Raw genomic sequence first — 21,467 nt, forward strand, 5'->3', positions numbered from 1 at the left:
CACACACACACACACAAAATCCCCCACAAAAAGAAACACAAAAACCCAATCCAATCCAACCCGAACTAGGACAATTTATTTCTCGGTACTATCTAAGCCACAGCTTTCCAATGATTATAAATATATGAGCAAATACCATGCAACAGGGTGGCTTTTTTTAAGCCAAGTATTAAAAAAAAAAAAACTAATAGTTTGATTTCATTACTATTTTTGCATTAATACATCTGAATTAAATTGTCAATAAAATATAAACAAATAAATACAGCTATGGAGGTAGGTAAAAAAAAAAAAAACTCTAACACATATAATTTAACCATGACATTGATATGCTTTGTTATTAATACCAAAACTAAATAGCCATCAGTCCTAAATAAAAATATACAGAGACAAACAGGAAATCCTCTTGTAAAATAAAAGTTAAAAAGAAAAAGTAAAACAACTGCCTTGAAGTTAATTTTTTTCAAGTGAATTATCAGAGTTAAAGTATTCATCTATGCAATTAATCCATTTATGAAGAAAATGGCTAGGATAATATATAATTTAAATAACAAAAATATTAAAGATCAATTTGCTCAACATTGTCTTCTATGATAGACAGAACATACCAAATCTAAGATGACTACTGGAAAACTTATAAAACATTTTTATTTAAAGGAAAACTTAAAACTAACTGACTACAACTACTAAAAAACTTTTTTTAAGTAGAATTACTGAAGTGATGAAAAGCATAAATTACAACCCACACAGGAAAAATTCTTGATATTCCAAAACTGACACGGTCCCTTTCCTACAGTTTACTGAATTTGTTTAAAAACTGAAGCAAGCAAGGTTAGGAAGTTAAAAAGGAGGTAAAGTTAGGTTAACTGACTTAAGAGAAAATTATGGTTCAACAGATAAAACACTAGCACAAGACAGCTCAAAGAACAGTATTTTAACATGTTTTGACAAGTAAGCACAAAGAACTTTTTTTAAGACACAGAGCCACTAGCAAAACAAAACAAAATTTAAAAAAAAACAACAACAACACTGTTCTAACATTTCCAGAAGCCGTGTGCTCTTATGGAAAAGAAACGTGTACCAACAAAGTCTTTGCTAGCACAGCCCTATGCTTCTCAGATTTTCCTTTCTAAACTTTACATTTGTGAGAATAATGTACCTAAAAACTATCTTTAACTTTATTACAAAATGCCCTCACTTTCCTTCCACATTCAGAACACAGGTTATTTTTTCAATCCTAATCCTTATTTAGTACTTACTCTGTATCTTTGACACATACGAAAGTAACTGTTTTGTTAAGACTGACCTATATTTTTGCAAGGAATGGAACAAGGAAGGGCTGAAAATATTGAGGATGCAGATACCACACAATCTACAGAAGACGCAGTAGAGGAGGGTCCTGGACACAGCACTCCTCCCTGCAGAGGAAGTAAAGTAACAAGTTCCCCAGCCTGACTACAAATGGAAGACATATGTTGTGTGTCTGTTACTAGCTAGTAAGTACTATGAATCAGCCATTATACTGACAGCTTTATCTGTATTATCCCTTATTTAACCTGTATAACAACCGTGCCATCACTCTGACCAATTTTACAAAGTAGAGCCTTACAGAGATTAAGCAACTTGTTAAAAAACTATTTATTTCTTTTAATTGGAGGATAATTGTTTTACAACATTGTGATGGCCTCTGCCATACATAACCTTTTCCAAGAACATTCCTGAGTAAACACAGATCGGCTCCTGTTGTTTCCACCACATTATACTGTTTCTTACAAAAGCAGCAATGATTTAGTGAGTCTGTCCTATGATAAATGCTCACTTAATTCTTATAAAACCTTATGAGCCAGAGATTGTAATCCCTGCTTCATTAATAAGGAATCTAATACTTAAAATCAGGGATATGACTCCTTTAGGGTCATTCTAACCCTAAAGCCAATGTTCTGAATCACTACACCACAGTCTCTCCAAAGATGACTCTCAAAGGTTCAACCCTGAACCGTATCCTTCGGCCAGCGCAGCAAAAGGAACAACAGCAGGCACCATCTACTGAACATCTGCCATGCTGCCAAGTCTGAGCTCATTATTTTAAAACCTTACCCTGTGCAGCACTTACACAAATCCGATTAGGTGAAACTATCTTCATTTTACTGAAAAAGCCATTAAGGCTTATTGAGATAAGGTCTGATATTGGCTTGATAATGAGATAAGGCCTGATAAGGTTTATTGTGAAAGGCTTGATAGCTCTGAAGTAACAGGAGTGTGACACAAACTCAGATCACCTTGCCTCTAAAACTTCCTTTTTTAACCCTAAAGTCACACTGTCACTAAGAAGAGTATAGAAATGAGAATACAAAATACTATTAGACACATGGGTTTTCATTTCTTTTCATTTTGGTTGCACTGCATGGCATATGGGATCTTAGTTTTCCAACCAGGGATCAAACCTGTGCCCTCTGCATTGGAAGCGCAGAGTCTTAACCACTGAATAGCCAGGGAAGTATGAGTTTTCATTACTTACCTATTAAATTGTTAGAGACTCGCATGCGTGTGTGTGTGTGTGTGTCTGCTCAGTTGTGTCCAACTCTTTGCAACCCTAAGGACTGTAGCCCACCAGGCTCCTCTGTCCATGTGATTTTTCAAGCTAGAATACCGGAGTGGGTTACTATTTCCTACTCCACAGGATCTTCCCAACTCAGGGATTGAACCTGCAACTCTTGCATCTCCTGCGCTGGCAGGTGGATTCTTTTCCACTGTGCCACCTGGGAAGCCCTAGAGACCATATCCCACTGCAAATAATAATGCCAGGATTGACAAAGCCACAAAAACCGGCACATTCATCCACTGTCTATAAGAAACATCCCAGCACAGTCTGGAAAGGAACAGAGCATAGAACACAGAAGCCTTGAAAGTGTTCCCATCCAGTAACTGCGCTTCTCACCCACCTCAATTACACTAGTGCTGGATGTATTGTGAAAACCTAGCTACCGTATTAATCTTGCTTGAGAAGTGTAACCTTTTGATAAGGGATTACTGTTTCAATATGGAAATATTTGCGCATGCTCTACTTCAGGGTTTGGCAAATTACAGCCCAGACAGTCCACCTGCTTTGGAAATAAAGTTTACTGGAACCCAGCCCAGCTCATTTGCTCAAGTATTACCTGTGCTGCTTTTTTGTGCTTCCCTAGTGGCTCAGCTGGTAAAGAATCTGCCTGCAGTGCAGGAGACCCTAGTTTAATTCCTGGGTTGGGAAGATCCGCTGGAAAAGAGATAGGCTACCCACTCCAGTATCGTGTATCTTTCCCTGGTGGCTCAGCTGGTAAAGAATCCACCCGCAATGCAGAAGACCTGGGTTTGATCCCTGGGTTGGGAAAATCCCCTAGAGAAGGGAAAGGCTACCCACTCCAGTATTCTGGCCTGGAGAATTACATGGACTCTTTAGTCCATGGGGTTGCAAAGAGCTGGACACAACTGAGCGACTTTCACTTTCTTTCTGTGCTGCTTTTATACTACAAGGGCAGTTAAGAGGTGGGGTGACAGAGACCAGAAGGCCCTGCAAAGTCATCTGCCCCTTTGCAGGAAAAGTTTGCTAAGCTCTGTTGTTATTTTTAGTTCTACAAAACTCTAACTGGAACACAGACTTCAAATAAAAAATTTCAAACAACGTATCATTTCCGGGTTAATTCCTTCTTAATAGGTAGGACTATGTGCTAAGTCACTTCAGTCGTGTCCAACTCTTTGCAACCCTATGAACTGTAGCCCGCCAGGCTCCTCTGTCCATGGGATTCTCCAGGCAAGAATACTGGAGTGGGTTGCCATGCCCTCCTCCAGGGGATCTTCCCGACCCAGGGACTGAACCTGCATCTCCTGCATCTATTGCATTGCAGGCAGATTCTTTACCACCAGTGCCACCAGGGAAGCCCCAATAGGTAGGACAGGTGGATCCAAATTAAGCCCATGCTGGCTTGGTTATCTTGGAAAGAAATGTAAATAGATATAAAGAACTGTAGTTCTCATCTGAAATTTACTTGACCTTCCTGAGAATACAGACATAAAATTTAAGTTTTTCTCATCTTAAACCAACACGAAAATACAGAAATTGACAGTCATCCCCACTGCTGAAAAACAGTAAACAATTTGGCATAAGCAATACCCTCTATCCTCATTAAAAAAGAATATTCAGAGTAAAAAATACCACAAACCTTGTGTGTTCTTAAAAGACATGATGGCCTGTCTGTAGGGGTTTGGCGCATCTGCAGCATCTGTCAGGTTGGCCAGCACCAGCAGAAGCAGAAGACTCTGGTTGGCCAGAGGGGAAGAAAGTTCTGAGGCAGTGGCCACTTTGCTGCCCACGCCGCCCAGTGTGAAGACAGTCCAGAGTCCAGCTTGAGAAGAAAACACACAATTGAAATGTACTGGGACTAGCAAGATGAATCTATTTCTGTACAATATTGTATACTTTCTCATATTCTAGAGTTTTAAATAATACTCTTTTTTGATTATGAAAGTAAAATAGGTCCATCATTTGGAAATTCTCATATTGCCCATGGACATAAGACTTCTAAAGACTATTGTTTCCTGTTCCCATAATTCCACTTCCACTTTCCAAAGATAATCAGGATATTATTAAGTTTCTTATACACCTTTCTCAATTTTTCTTTACATATCAAAACATATACGCAATTATAAGAAAATTTCATGTACAACTTTATACCAATATTTTTGAAAACCTAAGCAAAATATGCATATCTAGGAAAATACAAAATACCAAAATTGGCAAAGACAATGGAAGTCTGAATGGATAAATAACTTTAGGAGAGTGTAAACCAGAGTCAAAGAGCCAACCTTTAAAAACAAACCAAGTCCAAATTTTTATTTTACAAATAAGTCTACCAAACCCTCAATGTTATACATATATATAATATATAATATTTCTCATATTATATATGCAGTGCCCAAGTACAGAACAGGAATCATAGCTATATACTCATTTGACAAGGCCAGAAAAATCTCCTTGATACTGAAACTGGATTAAAAAATGCATTTAATCACATTAAAAAAAAAACTTAGGAATAAACCTAACCTAAACAAGAGTTTGTAAAAGACTTATCTGTTGGAGGTTCCTCAGAAAACTAAAAACAGAATTACCGTATGATCAAGCAATCCCACTTCTCTGCATATATCCAGTTGTTGTTTTTGTTTAGTCATTAAGTCATGTCCAACTTTTTGTGACCCCATGGACTGCAACACGCCAGGCTCCTCTATCCTCTATGGGATTTTGCAGATAAGAATACTGGAGTGGGTTACCATTTCCTTCTCCTGGGAGTCTTCCCAACCCAGGGAGCAAACCTGCATCTCCTGCACTGGCAGGCAGATTCTTTACCTCTGAGCCTCCAGGGAAAGATACACGCACCCCTATGTTCACAGTGGCACTATTCATAATAGCCAAGACGTGGAAACAACTTAAATGTCCATCCACAGATAAACGGATAAAGAAGATGTGGTACATACACAAAATGGAATACTATTCAGTCATAAACAAGAATGAACTAATGCTATCTGAAACAACATGGATGCAACTAGATATTATCATACTAAGTGAAATAAGTCAGAAAGAAAAAGTCTATCACTTATATGTGGAATCTAAAGTATGACACAAATGAGTCTATCTATGAAACAGAAACAGACTTACAGACATAGAGAAGAAACAGATAGTTTCCAAGGCGGGATGGGTGAGGGAAGAATGGAGTGGGAGATTGGGGTTAGTAGATAGAAGCTTTTACATATAGAAAGGATAAACAACAAGGTCCTACTGTATAGCACAGAGAACCATATTCAACATCCCATGATAAACCATATGGAAAAAAATATTTTTAAAAAATTATGTGGGTGTGTATATATGTATATATATACACACACATTAAAAACAAACTAAAAAAATAAGTGATCACTACACACAAACTTATATTTATTCAAAACAATGTTCACAATATAGTTGGGAAATTTGAGGCATTTAATAAGAAAAGCAAAATTATATAAGAAAGTACAACCAGTAGCCAAGTATTATTTGCTTTGGGACTGATTTGCTGTTTATCTTGACATTTTTAAAAATTTCTAGTCACTTCCTTCCACCCAGAGTATGCTCCATAACTGCCTTCCCCTATATCCAACACTGTGTGTTCCAGGATTGCAAGCAAAGAAAAACACAACTAGAAAGTTCAATCGGCAATAAAAATAATCACAAAATGCTCTCCAATGTAAAATATAAGTGTTTTCTTTTTTTTTTTTTGGAGTCTCTTCACAGCTGCACATCTTCATTACCAGGAGAAATAAGAGTCGACTAGCCCTGGACAAATTTAACAAACAAAATTCAGATTCTCTTTTAACAGAACTTCAAGTCTCCTTTTTTTTTTTTTAACCCCCTTCAAGTTTTTCCAAGAGGTCTGCAAAGCTGCTTATAAAGTCAGACAAATGAACATTTTATTGAGAAGCTCTCCCACCCCACCCCCACCCGACACACAGCCTTCCTTCCCTACTCTGGTAAATATCACTGCTATGTGGCTTTTCCTTCCTTATAGGGAAAAGGAGGCACCCTGCCATTGCCTACATTGTAGTTTAAACTGGCCCATAATATTGGACTAAAATTCTTCCAAAAGCTCGTTTCTTTTTGCTGATCCAAGCCTCTGATCTCTGACCCAAGAATCTTAGTGGAATTGCATTTTCCTGCTGGCAAAAAAAAGTTTCTCTCCACCAGAAAAATAAGGGAAAGTTACAGTATATTTCCTTCTGTTCTAAAAACCAAATTAAGAATGATCTCCAAAGTTTTTTAATTGTATCCCTCAGGTCTCCAAATAAATGCTTAAAATAAAATTCATCTAAGAGTACTGAAATTAACTAAAAGAAAAAACTGAGTGTTGGTGATTCAACCTTTTAAAAGTAGTGACTCAAGATTATTTATCCTGAAGAATAAAAATGTGAGAAAAATATAAAGTGTGACAAACTGAAACATCAGTAAAATAATAATCAAAGAAAAAACACAACTCATTTTAAGAAATTTTGAACTCAAACTATTAAGACAATGGAATTCAGGTAAATTACTACTTTCTTCACATTACTAAACATACCACTTGCCACACTACAACTGATTTCTTACATCTAACATCTATATTGTAAAACACTAATTATTCAAGCAAAACTATACCAAAAACACATAACATACTATACTGTCTTCCATAGCTATAAAAATCTGATAGAAGGGTCATATTCATATATTTTGAGCTGTATTCCTGTAACAAAACAGATATGAAAAAATTAAGGAGAAAGCAGGTCAGATAAATACTTATGAAAATTCTGCCAGAGACATTTCAATCAACACAGAAAAAAGGGTAATCGGTCAATAAATAGGCAGCAAGTACCTAATTACAGTTAGGCCCTATGCCAGGTACAAAATATATAAACAAGAAAAAAATCATACTTTGTCTCTGAGGAGTTTAGAGAAAGGGGAAGCAAATATTCATATCAATTTTAATTGCCATAATGATCCAACAAATATACCTAATTCTTAAGGCATCTATACTTTTCCTCTCTAAGTGTAGTGAAATAATGGAAGACAGTTTTGCCAAGGAAGTCACTGAACATGCATTCCAGGGCAGACATTAGGGCAGAGTAACTACCTGACCCCAATATCATGCTCTCTTTCCTTTCATTAATAAAACACTCTGATGTTGAGCTGGGCAGAACTACATTTCCCAATCTGTCTTACAGAACACTATGGCCACATAACTAAATTGCAGCCAACAGGATGTGAGTAGGAACAGCACTTGCAAGTTTTAGATTATATCCTTAAAAAGAACTTATTTTCTCTTCCAATCCTCATGCTTCACATGTGCGAGAACTCAGGTAAAAGGGTGGGCAGGCAGATTCAGTTTTGTGCATGAGGATATGACCAAGGGAATGGCAAAACAAGAGAGAAGGAACTCTGTTCTCTGGATGGCCTCAGGAAGCAAACCTGCCTATACCCCTAGACTAACTTAGACTTTCACGTAAGAGAAATGTAAATCGTTTATTTTTTTTTTTAAGCCACTGGTATCTGATCTCTATTAAAAGCCAAACCAATATCCTAACAAGTAAAGTGTTGTTGTTGTTTAGTGCTGTCAAGTCCAATTCACTGCAGTTCTATGAACTGCAGCACCCCAGGCTTCCCTATCCATCACCATATCCCAAAGTTTGCTCAAACTCAGGTCCATTGAGTCGGTGATGCCATCCAACAATCTCATCCTTTGTTGCCCCCTTCTCCTCTTGCCCTCAATCATTCCCAGCATCAAGGTCTTTTCCAATGAGTCAGCTCTTCGTGTCAAGTGGCCAAAGTATTGGAGCTACAGCTCCAATTCAGGGTCGACTTCCTTTAGGATTGACTGGTTTGATCTCCTTGCAGTCCAAGGGACTCTCAAGAGTCTTCTTCAACACCTCAGCTCAAAAGCATCAATTCTTCAGTACTCAGCTTTCTTTACAGTCCAACTCTCACATCCATACATGACTACCTGAAAAACCATAGCTTGGACTACACAGACCTTTGTCAGCAAAATGATGTCTCCGCTTTTTAATATGCTGTCTAGGTTTATCATACCTTTCCTTCCAAGGAGCAAACATCCTTTAATTTTGGGGCTGCAGTCACCATACACAGTGATTTTGGAGCCCAAGAAAATAAAATCTGTCACTGTTTCCACGTTTCCCAAACAAGTCTAGCCATACAGTGATGGGACCAGATGCCATGATCTTAGTTTTTTGAATGTTGAATTTTAAGCAAGATTTCTCACTTTCCTCTTTCATCCTCATCAAAAGGCTAAGGTCCTCTTAGTTTTCTGCCTTTAGAGTGGTGTCATCTACATATCTGAAGTTGCTCATAATTTCTCCTGGCAATCATGATCCCAGCTTGTGATTCATCTAGCCCAGCATTTCCAATGATGTAATCTGCATAGAAGTTAAATAAGCTGGGTGACAATATACAACCTTGACATACTCCTTTCTCAATTTTGAAGCATTCCGTTGTTCCATGTCCGGTTCTAACTGTTGCTTCTTGTCCTGCGTACAAGTTTCTCAGGAGACAGGTAAGACGGTCTGGTAACCCCATCTTTTTAAGAATTTTCCACAGTTCGTTGTGATCCACACAGTCAAAGGCTTTAGGGTAGTGAATGAAGCAGAAGTAGATTTTTTTCTGGAATTCCCTTGCTTCCTCTATTATCTAATGGATGTTGGCAATTTGATCTCTGGTTCCTCTCCTTTTCTGAATCCAGCTTGTATGTCTGGAAATTCTCAGTTCATGTACTGATGAAGCCTAGCTTCATCAATCCCTCAAAAATTGAAGGATTTTGAGCATTATCTTGCTAGCCATGTGCAATGAGTGCAATTGTACAGTAGTTTGAACATTCTTTGGCATTGCCCTTCTTTGGGACTGGAATGAAAACTGATCTTTTTCAGTCCTGTTGTCACTGCTGAGTTTTCTTAATTTGCTGACATATTGAGTGTAGCATTTTAACAGCATCAACTTTTAGGATTTTAAATAGCTCAGCTGGAATTCTATCACCTCCACTAGCTTTGCTGGTAGTAATACTTCCTAAGGACTACTTGACTACCCACTCCAGGATGTCTGGCTCTAGGTGAATGACTGGTTATCTGGGTCATTAAAACCTTTTTTGTATAGTTCTTTTGTATATTCTAGCCACCTCTTCTTAATCTCTTCTGCTTCTGTTAGGTCGTTACCATTTCTGTCCTTTATTGAGCCCATCTTTGCATGAAATGTTCCCTTGTATCTCTAATTTTCTTGAAGAGATCTCTAGTCTTGCCCATTCTATTGTTTTCCTCTATTTCTTTGTGTTGTTCACTTAAGAAGGCTTTCTTATCTTTCCTTGCTATTCTCTGGAACCCTGCCTTCAGTTGGGTCTATCTTTTCCTTTCTCCTTTGCCTTTTGCTTCTCTTCTCTCAGCTACCTGTAAGGCCTCCTCAAACAATCATTTTGCCTTTCCTTTTTGCATTTCTTTTTCTTGGGGATCGTTCTGGTCACTACCTCCTATACAATGTTACGAACCTCTGTCCATAGTTCTTCAGGCACTCGGTCTACCAGATCTAATCCCTGGAATCTATTTATCACCTCCACTGTATAATCATAAGGGATTTGCTTTAGGTCATACCTGAGTAGACTAGGAGTTTTCCCTACTTTCTTCTATTTAAGCCTAAATTTTGCAATAAGGAGGTCATTATGTGCTATAAAGTTCCAAAACACTACCACTTGGTTAGTGATCTTTTTAAAAAACGAACAACAGTTTTTTAAAATTCTTTGCCCATCAATCTCCTTAAAGTTTCTGAGATAATTATAGATGCATATGCTCTCATTTAAAAAAAAAAAAAAAAGCACCTTTTCAACCAATTTCCTCTAATGGTAACATCTTATAAATTTATAGTAGAATATCCCTATCAGGATCTGACACTGATACCATCAAAATACAGAATGACTGCACCACCAGTGAGAAACATTTGCATGGGAAAAAATATCTGATGACCACTTAACTTCGTTGAAGTTAATTTCTTTAAAGGGTCACATACCAGACACAGAGGAAACATACTGTCACCAAGTATGTACTTATTACCTGGGCACTTACATACACTCGTCTCATCATTTAATAAGGTACTGGTATGGATCAGTCAAAGTGCAAGAAACTACATCAGACACTAATGAACCCAAAGACAATGAGGCCCTATCCATGAAGTTTATAGTCAAAAGGAAAAACAAATATAGAAAAGACAAGCAAATAAACTGTCATGAGTTTATGGGGAGACAAAGGATGACGCTGGAAGAAAAAATAGTTCAGAAATCAATGAACAGAACTGACACTGGTTTATAGACTTTTTTTCAAGCTTACAATTAACCAAAGAAGGCATTCTACGTTCTTCCATTTTTTTAATTTTTTCTTTCATTTTCTTCTCCTACTTTTTTGCTTTAAAAAATTCCTCAAGGTCCAAATCAGACTTGTCTATTCTAATAAAGCAAAAAACTGCTTTTACAGTACTCTGATTACAACTCTCTTTATTTAGCACTGTACTTACAAAAGTCTGGTTTTGATCATACTTACGCATGTAAGATAAATTATTCAACATCAGAGTAATCCAAGTCTATGCTCCAACCACTGTTGAAGAAGCTGAAGTTGACCGGTTCTGTGAAGACCTACAACATCTTCTAGAACTAATATCAAAAAAAAAAAAGATGTCGTTTTCATCACAGGGGACTGGAATGCAAAAACTGGAAGCAAAGAGATACCTGGAATTAACAGCCAAGTTTGGCCTTGGTGTACAAAATGAAGCAGGGGAAAGGCTAACAGAGTCTTGTCATTAGAAAACGCTGGTTTTCCAACAACCCAAGAGATGACTCTACACATGGACATCACCAGATGGTCAATAACAAAATCAGACTAATTATGTTCTTTGCAGCCAAAGATGGAAAAGTCTATACGGTTAGCAAAAGCAAGACCTGGAGGTGACTGTGGCTCAGATCATGAGCTCCTTATTACAACATTCAGGCTTATATCGCAAAAAGTGGGGAAAACCACAAGGCCATTCAGGTATGACCTAAATCAAACTCCTTATACAGTATACAGTAGAGGTGACTAATAGATTCAGGAATTAGGTCTGGTAGATAGAGTGCCTGAAGAACCATGGACAGGTGTTTGTAACACTGTACAGGAAGCAGTGACCAAAGCCATTCCAAAGAAAAAGAAATGCAAGAAGGCAAAACGATTGTCTGAGGAGGCTTTACAAACAGCTATGAAAAGAAGAGAAGCAGAAGGCAAGGGAGAAAGGGAAAGATACACCCAACTGAATGCAGAGTTCCAGAGAACAGCAAGGAGACACAAGAAGGTCTTTTTAAATGAACAAGGCAAAGACAAAGAGGAAAACAATACAATGGAAAAGACTACAGATCTCTTCAAAAAGACTAGAGGTATCAAGGGAACATTTTATGAAGAATGGTCATGATAAAGGACAGAAATGGTTAAGGACCTAAAAGAAGCAGAAGAGATAGAGAAGAGGTAGCAAGAATGCACAGAACTAAACAAAAAAAGTCATAATGACCTGGATAACCATGATGCTGTGGTTGCTCACCTAGAGCCCAACATCTTGGAATATGAAATCGAGTGGGCCTTAGGGAGTATTACTACAAACAAAGCTAGTGGATGAGATGGAACTTCAATTGAGCTATTTAAAATCCTGAAAGATGACGCTGTTAAAGTGCTACTTTAGGTAGCAAATTATAGCAAATTCAGAAAACTCAGCAGTGGCCACAGAACTGGAAAAGGTCAGTTTTCATTCTAATCCCAAAGACCATCAATGCCAAAGAACGTCCCAACTACCATGTTGTTGTTCTTCAGTCACTAAGTCACCTCAGACTCTGCAACCCCACCAACTGCAACACTTCAGACTTCTCTGTCTTTCACTGTCTCCCTGAGTTTACTCAAACTCAAATCCATTCAGCCAGTGATGCCATCCAACCATCTCATCCTCTGTCATCCCTTCTCCTCCTGCCTTCAATCTTTCCCAGCATCAGGGCCTCTTCCAACGAGTCAGCTCTTCACATCAGATGGCCAAAGTATTGGAGCTTCAGCTTCAGTATCAGTCCTTCCAATGGACATTCAGGGTTGACTTCCTTTAGGATTGTTTGGTTTGATCTCCTTGCTGTCCAAGGGACTCCCAAGAGTCTCCTCCAGCACCACAGTTCAAAAGCATCAGTTCTTTAGTGATCAGCCTTCTTTACGGTCCAACTCTCACATCCATACAAGACTAGTGGAAAAACCATAGCTTTGACAATATGGACCTTTGCTGGCAAAGTGATGTCTCTGCTTTTTAATACACTGTCTAGGTTTGTCATAGTTATTCTTCCAAGGAGCAAATGTCTTAATTTCATGGCTGCAGTCACTATCCACATTGATTTTAGAGTCCAAGAAAATGAAATCTGACACTGTAGCCACATTTTCCCCATCTATTTGCCATGAAGTGATAGGATCAGATGCCATGATCTTAGCTTTCTGAATGTTGAGTCTTAGGCCAGCTTTTTGATTCTCCTCTTTCACTTTCATCAAGGGGCGCTTTAGTTCCTCTTCACTTTCTGCCATTAAAGTGGTATCATCTGCACAACTAAGGTTGTTGATATTTCTCCCAGCAATCTTATTCCAGCTTGTGATTCATCCAGCCCAGCATATTTCATGAGGCTTCCCTGGTAGCTCAGACGGTAAAGTGTCTGCCTACAATGCGGAAGACCTGGGTTCGATCCCTGGGTAGGGAAGACCCCCTGGAGAAGAAACCCACTCCAGTATTCTTGCCTGGAAAATCCTATGGACTGAGGATCCTGGTAGGCTACAGTCCATGGGGTCACAAAGAGTCAGACACGACTGAGCGACTTCATTGTCAGACTGTCACTCCCCATATAAGTTAAATAAGCTGGGTGACAATATACAGCCTTGATGTATTCCTTTCCCAATTTTGAACCAGTCATGACATTGTTCCATGTCTGGTTCTAACTGTTGCTTCTTGTCCTGCATACAGGTTTATGTATGTCAAAGGTGTATATTGTCACCCTGCTTATTTAACTTCTTTGCACAGTACATCTCTCTAAGAGTTTTCCCTGTCCTTCTCTATCTCCCAGAGTTTGCTCAAATTCATGTCTACTGAGTCTGTGATGCTATCTAACCATCTCATCTTCTGCGGTCCTCTTCTCCTTTTGCCTTCAACCTTTCCCAGCATCAGAATCTTCTCCAATGGGCCAACTCTTCACATCAGTTTCACTATAATGGCAGAAAGTAAAGAGGAACTGAAGAGCTTCTTGATGAGGGTGAAAGAGGAGAGTGAAATAGCTGACTGGATACTCAACATTCAAAAAACTAAGATCATGGCACCTGGTTCCATCACTTCATGGTAAACAGAAGGGGGAAAAGTGGAAACAGAGACAGATTTCATTTCCTTGGGCTCCAAAATCATTGTGGACTGTAACTGCAGCCATGAAATTAAAAGAAGCTTGCTCCCTGGAAGGAAAGCTATGAGAAACCTAGATAGCATATAAAAAGCAAAGATATCACTTTGCTCACATAGGTCTATATAGTCAAAGCTATGGTTTTTCCAGTAGTCATGTATGGATGTGAGAGTTCGACCATAAAGGTTGAGTGCAGAAGAACCAATGCTTTTGAACTGTGATGCTGGAGAAAACTCTTGCGAGCCCCTTGGACTGTAAGGAGATCAAACCAGTCAATCCTGAAGGAAATCAACCCTGACTATTCAAAGGAAGAACTGAAGCTGAAGCTCCAATACCTTGGCCACCTGATGCAAACAAACAACTCATTGGAAAAGATCCTGATGCTGGGAAAGATTGGAGGCAAAAGGAGAGCAGCATAGGATGAGATGGTTAGATAGCATCACTGACTCAGCGGACATGAATCTGAGCAAACTCCAGGAGACAGTGAAGGACAGAGGAGCTTGGCATGCTCACATGATGCAACTGAACATCAGTGAACAATGTAGGTAACTTACATACAAATCTTCCTGTGGTCTCCTTGATGGAAAAGAGCTGCATCTTTTTCATGTTTTACATTCCTTAGAGGGCTTCAAGTTATAAATTTAATTTGCTCCTTTACTTCAACTTTGCTTTCTTTAGTATTTCAGTTACTCACCAAAGGTTATTTTTACAGTGTGTAAGACAGAACTTATATTTTAAAAGTATATAAACAACAGGGATTTTATATTTGGTATTTAAAGGGAAAGCATGCTATTTTTAATCATCTAAATATAGCTCTCAAAAATTGGCTTTAGTCCTACATTTCAAATTGTAACACTGTAACTGTGACAAGGATACTAGGAAACAGGTATTTTCAGACACCAGGGGCAGGACTGTAAACGGGCTCCATGTTTAGGAAGGGAAATCAAGTAATGTGCATCGCAAGCATTAGCAGTGTGCAGATTATTTGGCCTAACAAGTCCAACTCTACAGTTTATTCTAAAGAATGAATACAGGGACTTCCCTGGAGGTCCACTGGTTAAGAATCCGCCTTCCAACGCATGCAACAAGGATTCTATCCCTGGCTGTGGAAGTGAGATCCCACATGCTGCACAGCCACAAGCCCGCACACCGCAATTCAAGAGCCTGCGTGCTCTAGAGCGCATGCGCTGCAGCAAGCAACGCCCACGCCACAACTAGAGAAAGCCTGTGTGCCACATCGAAGGCTGGGCACAGCCAAAAAAAGGTGACCGAACACAAAGATCAAATTAGAGAGCCAGCCATCTTAAAGCTCAGTGAAAACATATATATGTAAATATTAAATAAAAAGGAACTGGCTGAATTAATTGTGACATATTCGTCAACACAAGAGAAAACCAAGCCTGTGGTTAGAAAGCCAGGCATATCACCCAGAATGTCAACAAGATTAACATTTTCCCAGTAGACTATCACCTAGTTTTTTAACATCTAAACTTCCTAGAACGTCACTCAGTTTAATGCTTTTCAACTAGTGTTTATAAAATGATCTTTTATATTTATACCTCCAAAACTCAAAACATTAAAAAAAAATAATGTATTGGAGGGGAGGGAATCAAATTTCGTTACAAAGATAATTGGTATGACAGAATCATTGACATTTTGAAATTGAACTGAGTGTTTAAAAAAAAAAAAAAAGGAGATGAATGTCTCAGATGTTATTGATAACTAAGAAGGCATCTCAGTGTCATGCCCTGTGAGAGACATTCTCCACCATTGGGCACATATACTAAATGTGTTTTCTAAGACCTTTCACAATAAGCCCTTGATTTTGCTAAGTGTTATACAGTAAGAGGCAAAAGTTGAAAAGGTTGTAAATAAGAAAGAGGAAAAAATGACTAAACAGAAGAGAAAAAATTATTATTTAAATCATTACTTTGATCAGGAAGCCATGTTTTAAGCATTTTATATAAAAATACACTAGTTTGTTAAACACTGGCATTTAGTGTGCTTTTAAAAACGGGTTGAATATTTTGAGTTATTATATATATAATTTTTAAAATTTAAAATAATGGTAGATACATTCCAGGTCAGTATTTTTGGCAGAATATCTGATTTTCATGAATGGATTACTGATATTAAGTGGTAGATACCTGCAATGCTTAACTATTTTGGAGAGCCAGTTGTTGTGGTTTGACTACAAAGGAACACAGGGAGACTTTTGAAGATGACAGAAATGCTCATATCTTATGGTTATGGTGGTCAGTATATGACTGTATGTGTTCATTAAACAGAAGGTAAATTTTACTGTATATAAATTATATCTCAGTAAACACACTCCATCCTTTCCTTCTCCAAAAACCTGTTGGGCATGGATATGGAACAAGGTGAACTCTCATATACTCTAGTAAGAGCATAATAGGTGAAAACAATTTGGAAAACTGTTTAATTGTACCCACTATACGTGAATGATGCACAGCTAGGACCCAGCAATTTGCCTAATTATTATACTCAATAAAATGCTTACATATGTGCAAAGACATGTACAAAGATGTACATAGCATTATTTTAACAGGCAAAAGTTGGAAATAATCAAATACTTATTACAGTATGAAGGAGAAATACAATATGAGATAGTCTTAAGATGGACTAATACAAAAATGATCAAACTATACCTCATGAAAAAACATAAATGAATTTTACAAATCAAAGAAGACAGGAAAGAATACATATGATATCATAGCATATGATTCCATCAATATAAAGTTCAAAATTAATCTATGGTGCTACAAGTCACAGCAGTGGTTTCCCCTGCAGCTGGGAGAGGAGAGCTATTAGGAGAGCGCATGAGAGGAGGTTCTGGGGTGCCAGGAATACTGGTCCTGACTGGTAATTCATGTATGTTCATTCATTTTTGATAATGAACTGAACTATACACTAATTGTACATTTTTCTATATGTTAAATTTAAGTTAAAATGCATACCACTAGGAAAACACTGTAGGCATTCCCTTTTGTAACATGATGATAAGTATATACCATAATGCTTAGAGTGGTTTACCTCTGATTACTGATGCTAAATGTGATTTGCTTTTGATTAGAATGTTTTGATTTCTAAAATAACGTAAAAGAAACCATAAAATTTGAAAAAGTTTACATGATATCTTTAGAACAATATTTCTTAAAAGAAATATACTAAAATATTAGTTTATTGATGAACACACACCCTATTTGATATAGTATCTTTATTAAAGGGCCCACTTAGTCCTCAAGTATCTCTCTTTCAATGTAATCAGCCTATATTAAGGAACTTTCATTAGCAATTTTTTTTTTGTTTTAAAATGAATATAAAACAACAACATACACAACCTTGAACTACAGCCAATCATACCATAGTGTTAGGAAAGGGGAAAGGGTGGTGAGAAGGTCACTAATATTTTTACTTTTTTACATATGTTCACATTTAAAGCACTCTTAAAATATCTGGTGACTGTTAGTTCCTAAAACAGTTCTGAGTCAAATTCAATTTTCCTAACACAAAACAACACGATATTACTACCCCCAGCCTGTCTCCCAAAAGGAATGCTTTGACCATCTCAGGAAAGAGAAAACAACACACCATAAAAGAACAGAGGAAAATGTTTTAGAAACTCATAGCACACTAAAACATTTTATCCACCTTTGTAGTTTGAAATCTGTCAGAATCTCTGATTTGTAATCCAGCATAATATAAGCCATATGAAACTTTAAAAGTCTTATTCTTTTAAGAGTACAAAATAGAACTATTAAAGAAAAATTGAAAAAAAAATCTGCTGAAATAATTCAGTATTTATGAAGATAATACCTGTTTTCAAAAAGGAAAAATAATGAAAGGTAACAGAATTCATTTGTCTAAGTAAAACTCGAGAATCACCTCTAAATAAACATTTATAAGATTCTAAGATGAGCCAGGTGGAATACTAAAGTGTAGAGTATGAAAGGAAACAAAATGAATAAGAAACCTAGTGTCCTCTGAGATAAATCCTATCTCATGTTCCCATGCAAATAACTATGATCCCTGAAATACGAAAGGGGCATTGTGCCTGTGTGCTCAGAGAACAGACAGCCCTTCTTTGAACAGGCCCATATCTGGCTCCCCAGTAACTTCATTCCATCTGTCCCAGGGTTGGCCCCTAAAGCAGAGTTTCCCCACACTGATGAAGTGAGAGATGGTTAAGATTTTTAACTTTTTAAAAGTCTTCAGAGTTATGTACATTAGAAATATATAAACTAAGATATCAATCACACAATTTTCAAGGACTTAACCATTTACTATAAGGATAGAGTAAATAATGTACTTAAATTTTTGAAAAAGTGATGTAAGTAGATTGGAATTTAACCTGTACTCAGATAAGACAAAGTCATGGTGGTTTCATGGATGTGGGTGAAGTTGGGGAAATATTCCTATAGGAAAACAGGACAAGTCCTTGTATCACAGCTCTAAGCATCTGGCAGTGTATAGTTTCACAGGAGTTTCTTTCAACCAAAAAAGCCCTGTTCCCAAAATATTTTTCCATGATACATGGTCTTTAACCCCTCAACGCCCTGGCCACCCTTCCATCTACTGGCAATGAGGCATCCCCAACAAAACATAAAATATAGGTATGTATGTTAGTGATGGAAGAGAAACGGTAAGTACCTTTCAACCAAATACAACCATTCATTCCTCCTTCAGCTGAATGTACTACCTCCAACAGTACTGTATGTTACCCAAGAGAAAATTACAGATTCTTATCAGGGCTATAAATTTCATTGTTAACTACAAACATCTTCTGTCTCTTACACATGGCTGTACTCCTCCATACCCTTGGCTGGCATGACTGTCTTCCCTGCCAACTGTGGGATGCTTGAGATGAGTGTCTCCCTTCTACACTGTGGTTTGATTTCTCTGCACCTTGACAATGTAGTTTGTTATAGTACATCAAATAAGAAAATGAGTAATTATTAATTTTGCATTTGTGTAGACTGAATTTACCTTTAATGTAAAAACATTTGTATGAAATTATTTTCTCCAAATAAAAATCAAGATTGAAGTGTGAATTATGCAAGAGATTTTGTCAAAAACTATATTAATAAGTCTACTAACTTAAACAGTATCAATAACCAAAAAGTATCAATTTGGAATCCACAAATAAATTTCTAATAGTAAAATCGTCCAGGAGTTAGTTACGGACAGGGAAGCCTGGCGTGCTGCAGTCCATGGGGTCGCAAAGAGTCGGACACAACTGAGTGACTGAACTGAACTGAATGGTAAAATCTTAGAATGAGTGCCTACATTAGCATCCAACTCCCACTTGTGAAGGAGCAAATATAAATCAAAAGACTATAATAAAGTATATAGAATTGATTTATTCCCACCACAGTAACAATCATTTTTTCCATATAGGTCTTCAGTTGTTACTCCTCTGGACATTAAAACTGAGAGTCTGTGAGTAACTATTACTCTTTGGTTCAAAGTGACATTCAAGGAAAGATGAGAAGTATTTCTTCCAAAATTCTGACCATTTTAAAATGAATTTTTAAATTCCTTAAAGGCAGCAACAGCTGCCTTTAAAGCTTAGAAAGGACTAGGAAATTGGAATCTAAGAAATGAGAGGACTTTCATAAATTTCTGAAAAACAGAAAACCAAATGAATAAACCCAAAAAGTTCCCAAGACATAAAGGATCCCCAAATGAAAGCTGGAGGTAGCAAATACAAATAAGAGTGAACACTATAGATCATATGGTCTGAAAGTACTCATGAGACTGAAGAAATATCCCTAGAACATTCAACACAATCCAGTTAGCAGTCCATAAACACATACTAACATGAGTAGTCTCCAGAGTGGGTGAGGAGAGAAAATATCAGAACTTCGTGTTTCATCTAGGAAGTATGAAGACACGAAGGCTTAGTACACATTACTGAGACCGGCGCTGGTGCTCACACCCCGCCAGAGGTCACTCGTCATTTCAGAGGCCAGGGGCCCTGAGTGGGCTTTCTGCAGCATAAGGAGACTTACTGAGATCTAGTGTGCTTGATTATGTCTAGTTTAACTAAACCGACTTGTGTAAAAATCTATTTTAAAAATAACGGAACCAGGGAGTTCTCTGGTGGTCCAGTGGTTAGGACTCAGCACTTTCACTGCCCAGGGAACTAAGATTCCACAAGCCTCGCAGCATGGCCGAAAAAAAAAAAAAAAACCCACTTTTTTTAAATTGCAATTCTAAAACTGTTTTAGACTTTCCCACAGCTCTCTCCCCATCACCTCCAGAACTCACATGTTTCATCAGAAAAAGTCCTCAGTATTTTCAAGCTGAGCCTCTGCCCCGGTCTAACAGAAACCCAGGTGTCCCCAAGGACAGTTCTTTCTCTGGAGCCTTGGTAAGTGCCGATGTGTTTTTCTCGCCCCACGCCCCACATGCCACAGAGCAGCCTTACAGCTTCCAAACCACGTCTCCTGACATCCCAGGTACCCTGAAACATCCCATCAGACCATACAACCCATCAACAATTCTCCCTACAGTCATCTAGGACAGCGTTGTCACTCCTGCTTTTTTCCTTAGCTGAGCCCCTGTCTGCCCCTCCACACTGTCCAGTCCTCATTTTAAAATCCCCTCATGGTCCAGTGGCTAAGACTTCACCTTCCAATACTGGGGGTGTGGGTTTGATCCCTGGTCAGGGAGCTAGGATCCCACATGCCCAGCAGCCAAAAAAAAAAAAAAAAATCCACCATAAAACAGAAGCAATACTGTAACAAATTCAAAAAAGACTTTAAAAATGGCCCATAATAAAAAAATCTTTAATAAAAATACCAACATACTCATAGTCAAGCCAGCCAAAAATACGGTCGTTAAGGCCTTGTTCACTTTCTCTAACCTACCCCAACTACCCATTCCCATGGTCATGCACTAGTTACACATTCTCTTTACTAATGACTGTGCTACCACCACAATTCTGAATTCATATATTCTACTTCGAATGCCACCTCCCAGATTTCCAGACCATTTCCTCTACTACCCAATTCCAACAATTTCTGACCTGGCTGGCTCTCTCTACCCCTTTGTCTTTGTCCACCACCACCCCCAAGTCCTCACTCCTTCCTAACCTGGCTCAGACTCGGGGGACCAGAACTAGGATCACCCCCTGGCAGACTCATTCCCAACTCCCTCCTGCTTTCCTCCATTGTATCTGCCGAGCAGAACCCCAGCCTTGACTCAATCCAATTCTCCACCAGCTCCACATTCCAAAGTACCTATACACAACTGAAGAACAATGATATAACCATTCCAATTGCGTTTAAGTTCCTCCCCGTGAATTTCAAGTGGGCCCTCAGCTCTGTCCAGCAATCCTATTACATTTCTTTGGTGTCCATTTCTTTAACTCGCCTACAGCTCTCAATTTGTAAAATTCCAACACCAACCCCCAAACTTCATGCTCGACTGACTCTC

The 21,467-nt window shown here is 38.1% G+C and overlaps 1 protein-coding gene across 4 annotated transcripts in view; it reads right to left on the reverse strand.

The window, feature by feature from the left end:
• DYM (dymeclin) overlaps nucleotides 1–21,467 on the reverse strand; it is a 382,780-nt gene that overhangs the window by 242,373 nt on the left and 118,940 nt on the right. For all 4 annotated transcript variants that reach the window (XM_043889419.1, XM_043889417.1, XM_043889418.1 and 1 more), the window contains one exon: nucleotides 4,197–4,379. In XM_043889419.1, the coding sequence (XP_043745354.1) occupies nucleotides 4,197–4,379 (183 nt within the window). The remainder of the gene's footprint in view (nucleotides 1–4,196; nucleotides 4,380–21,467) is intronic.

Source organism: Cervus elaphus, chromosome 27 (assembly GCF_910594005.1).
Source record: "Cervus elaphus chromosome 27, mCerEla1.1, whole genome shotgun sequence".
Taxonomy (NCBI): domain Eukaryota; kingdom Metazoa; phylum Chordata; class Mammalia; order Artiodactyla; family Cervidae; genus Cervus; species Cervus elaphus.